The sequence below is a fragment of the Rhagoletis pomonella genome, unplaced genomic scaffold (genome assembly GCF_013731165.1).
Source record: "Rhagoletis pomonella isolate Grant_MI unplaced genomic scaffold, Rhpom_1.0 Rhpom_scaffold_00215, whole genome shotgun sequence".
NCBI classification, from domain to species: Eukaryota; Metazoa; Arthropoda; class Insecta; order Diptera; family Tephritidae; genus Rhagoletis; species Rhagoletis pomonella.
In genome coordinates, this window is record NW_023458769.1 from 114,148 (window position 1) to 117,346 (window position 3,199).

At 33.7% G+C, this 3,199-nt stretch overlaps 1 protein-coding gene across 1 annotated transcript; it reads left to right on the forward strand.

Annotated features, from left to right (window-relative positions):
* The first annotated feature begins 638 nt into the window (after positions 1–638).
* LOC118750359 lies at positions 639–1,340 on the forward strand. The gene is made up of 2 exons (XM_036485079.1): positions 639–992; positions 1,047–1,340. The coding sequence occupies exons 1-2, from the start codon at positions 792–794 to the stop codon at positions 1,251–1,253; spliced, it is 408 nt and encodes a 135-aa protein (XP_036340972.1). The 5' UTR covers positions 639–791; the 3' UTR covers positions 1,254–1,340.
* Positions 1,341–3,199: the final 1,859 nt, after the last annotated feature.

Consider the following 3,199-nt stretch of genomic DNA (forward strand, 5'->3'; position numbering starts at 1 on the left):
ACACTTGCCATGCATGGCTCACACCATTAATCTAATAATACAGGACACACTAAAATTGAATTCAATCGAAAGTATTATTTCAAAATGTAAAAATATCGTTAGATTTTTTAAAAGTAGTAACATTGCTACAGAAAAATTAAAGGAAAAACATAATTGTAATGAGCCCTTGAAATTGATACAGGAAGTTCCAACGCGCTGGAACAGTTCATTGGCCATGATAAAAATTATGGAATTGAAAAATTCAGTTAATGCGTGTCTTTTGAATTTAGATAGAGGTCCAGAGCCGTTGCGAAATGAAGAACCTTTGGTTTTAAATGATTTGGTGCTTATTCTAACGCCCTTTGAAGAGGCAACCAGGCAATTATCAAGCTCGAGTAATGTGACCGTATCTCTAATCAATCCGTTAATTTGTGGAATGTTCGTCTCCCTGAATGACATTCAGAAAAAGTTGGTTACAGAGGAAGGAGGTGTTGTCGCAAATTTCATTGGCCTGTAGTCATAGTCAAAATAAAGTCGACTTTAAAGTTAGTTGCAGCTTTTTTGACAGATATCCCATTGAAAATTATGTCAAAAAGCTGCAACTAACTTTAAAGTCGACTTTATTTTGACTATGACTACGGGCCATTATAATCAGAATGCAAGTACGTTTAGCTTCATATGAATCTAGAACAGTCACCAGGATTAGCACGCTTTTGGATGCCAGATTCAAAAAGGACGGATTTAGACAAGAATCAAATGCTGAAGAGGCTCTTAAGCTTTTAGACAGCGAAATTGTCATTGAAAGCATTCATATGAAGCGTCACAGTAACGACGAAGTTAATGAAAATGACACAAATTCAAAAGAAGAAAGTTCGAACACTCTTCTATATTTCTTGGCCCAAAGGCGGCAAAGAAAAAATCGAACTACTAATGTTGATGCTATCATAACTAGGAGACAATATCTGGAGCTGGAACATTGTGATGGGGATACTAATCCATTGTTATACTGGAAGGTAATAGTTTTTTAACTAACGCATTTTTTACATAAATATTACATTTATTTTAAGGCAAATGCTAAACCAAAAGATGTCTTGGCTCAACTTGCTCGAAAGGATTTGTGTATACCGTCATCTTCAGTAGAATCTGAGCGAGTTTTCAGCACAGCCGGATTGATAGTCAACGATCGAAGGTCAAGTCTAAAGCCAGAAACAGTAGACATGCTCGTATTTTTACATAAAAATTTATGTTCAACTAAGATTTCAAAATTGGAATAAGTATGTACAGCCACTCACTAAATTGAGTATACGCCGATTTTTTTTTTAATATTCGCAATGTTTTTCATGTTATATGTTTATTGTTGATCTTTATTAAAATATGGCTTATATTTTAACAAATACCATTTAAATCCAAGTTTCAAAGTTTGTAAATATTCTACAAATATTCATCAAAATCTCAAACTCATTAATTAGAATTTCTAGAAATATTTTTAGTATGCAGTTTTATAACCCCATCAATTTTAGTACAATAATGTGCAAATTTTAACTGTCTTAAGATTCTTTTCATATTTTTTTTTGTGACGGCGCTGCGCATATTCTTCCATTCAAAGCACTCCCAGAATTATAAACACGAATTTTAAGATACTTGAAACTTCCACATTATTGTACTAAAATTGATAGGGTTATAAAACTGCATACTAAATATATTTGTAGAAGCTCTTATTAATAGGTTTGAGATTTTGATGAGTATTTGTATAATATTTACAAACTTTGAAACTTGGATTTATATGGTGTTTGTTAAAATATAAGCCATATTTTAATCAAAAAAATAACAATAGAAACATAACATGAAAAACATTCCGAATATTTAAACAAATCAGCGTATACTCAATCTAGTGAATGAATGTATGTATGCATGCATATCGAATATTTTTATAATCTGTTTTTCTGTGCAGTTTGAAGTAAAATAAATTTTTATGTTGCTGTTATAACTAAAAAAAAGCGATGTAAAAAATACCGATAGTATCGAAAACTATCGATGGTTTGTGTCGATAGTATCGGTGACTATCGATGGTGCAGACTATCGATAGTTTTCCAGCTCTAAGTACTGGGTCAATGAACGAGCGCTTACATGATAGGTACTTAACAATATTGGTATTTTTGATAATTCTATTTCTAATATACTGACAACGATGTTTAAATACATACTTATTATCTAGAATTATTCCAAGAAACTTAAGTGTAGGAGAACATGAAATATTTACATTGTTAAATGAGATTGCTGGGAAATGACAATTATGTTTTCTACAAATGTGCAGCATTTTAGATTTGGAGTACGATATTGAGGCGCCTGACGAGCGTGACCACAAGGATAATTGGGAAAGAATTTCTTTAAAGGTAGAGGATATAGAAGATAGATCAGAAGATTTTGTGAATAGGAGAAGGTCGTCAGCATATAGTTGATGCTGTATAATGGGGAAATTGGATAGGGTAGAACTAATTTCATCGAATGCTATGGTGAACAAAATAACCGATAGCGGTGAACCCTGAGGGGTGCCGTTATCTAAGGGAAGAGTGGGGGAAGAAGTGCCTGAAATAAGAACTGTGAATTTGCGTTTAGAAAGAAAAGATTTAACGAAATTAAATATACGGGGTCCTACTTTCCATTTTACTAACTCTCTTAAAACTACGTGTATGCCAACACGATCAAACGCCTTTTCGAAATCAAGCGACAGAAGTGAGACATGGTTTTTATTGGACAAGGCATCACATATGAATTGGTCAAGATTTAAAAGGGCGTCAATAGTAATTTGACCTTTTGTGAATGCAACCTGATTAGAATGAATAAGCTTATTGAACTGAAGAAACCAGGAGAGTCTAGTGGCAATAATTTTTTCTAAAAGTTTTCCCTGGCAGGATAAAAGGGAAATCAGACGATAGCTGGTAACTTCACAAGGAGGTTTGCCAGGTTTTAAAATGGGTATGATTGCATTGGTTTTCCAGACTTGGGGGATGCTAGCAGTTCGAAAAATGTTGTAGTGGTTGATGAGGCGGGAAAGTAGAAGAGAAGGGAGATGTTTGATAATGGGATAGGAAATTTTATTTAAGCCAGGAGTTGGAGTTGAAGTAAAGTTAGATCTGAGTCAAGGTGTTTGGCTGAAGCTACAAGATTTGATGACGAGCGATTATGCTTAAATTGATGCCATGTTTGTTGCTTATAGTCT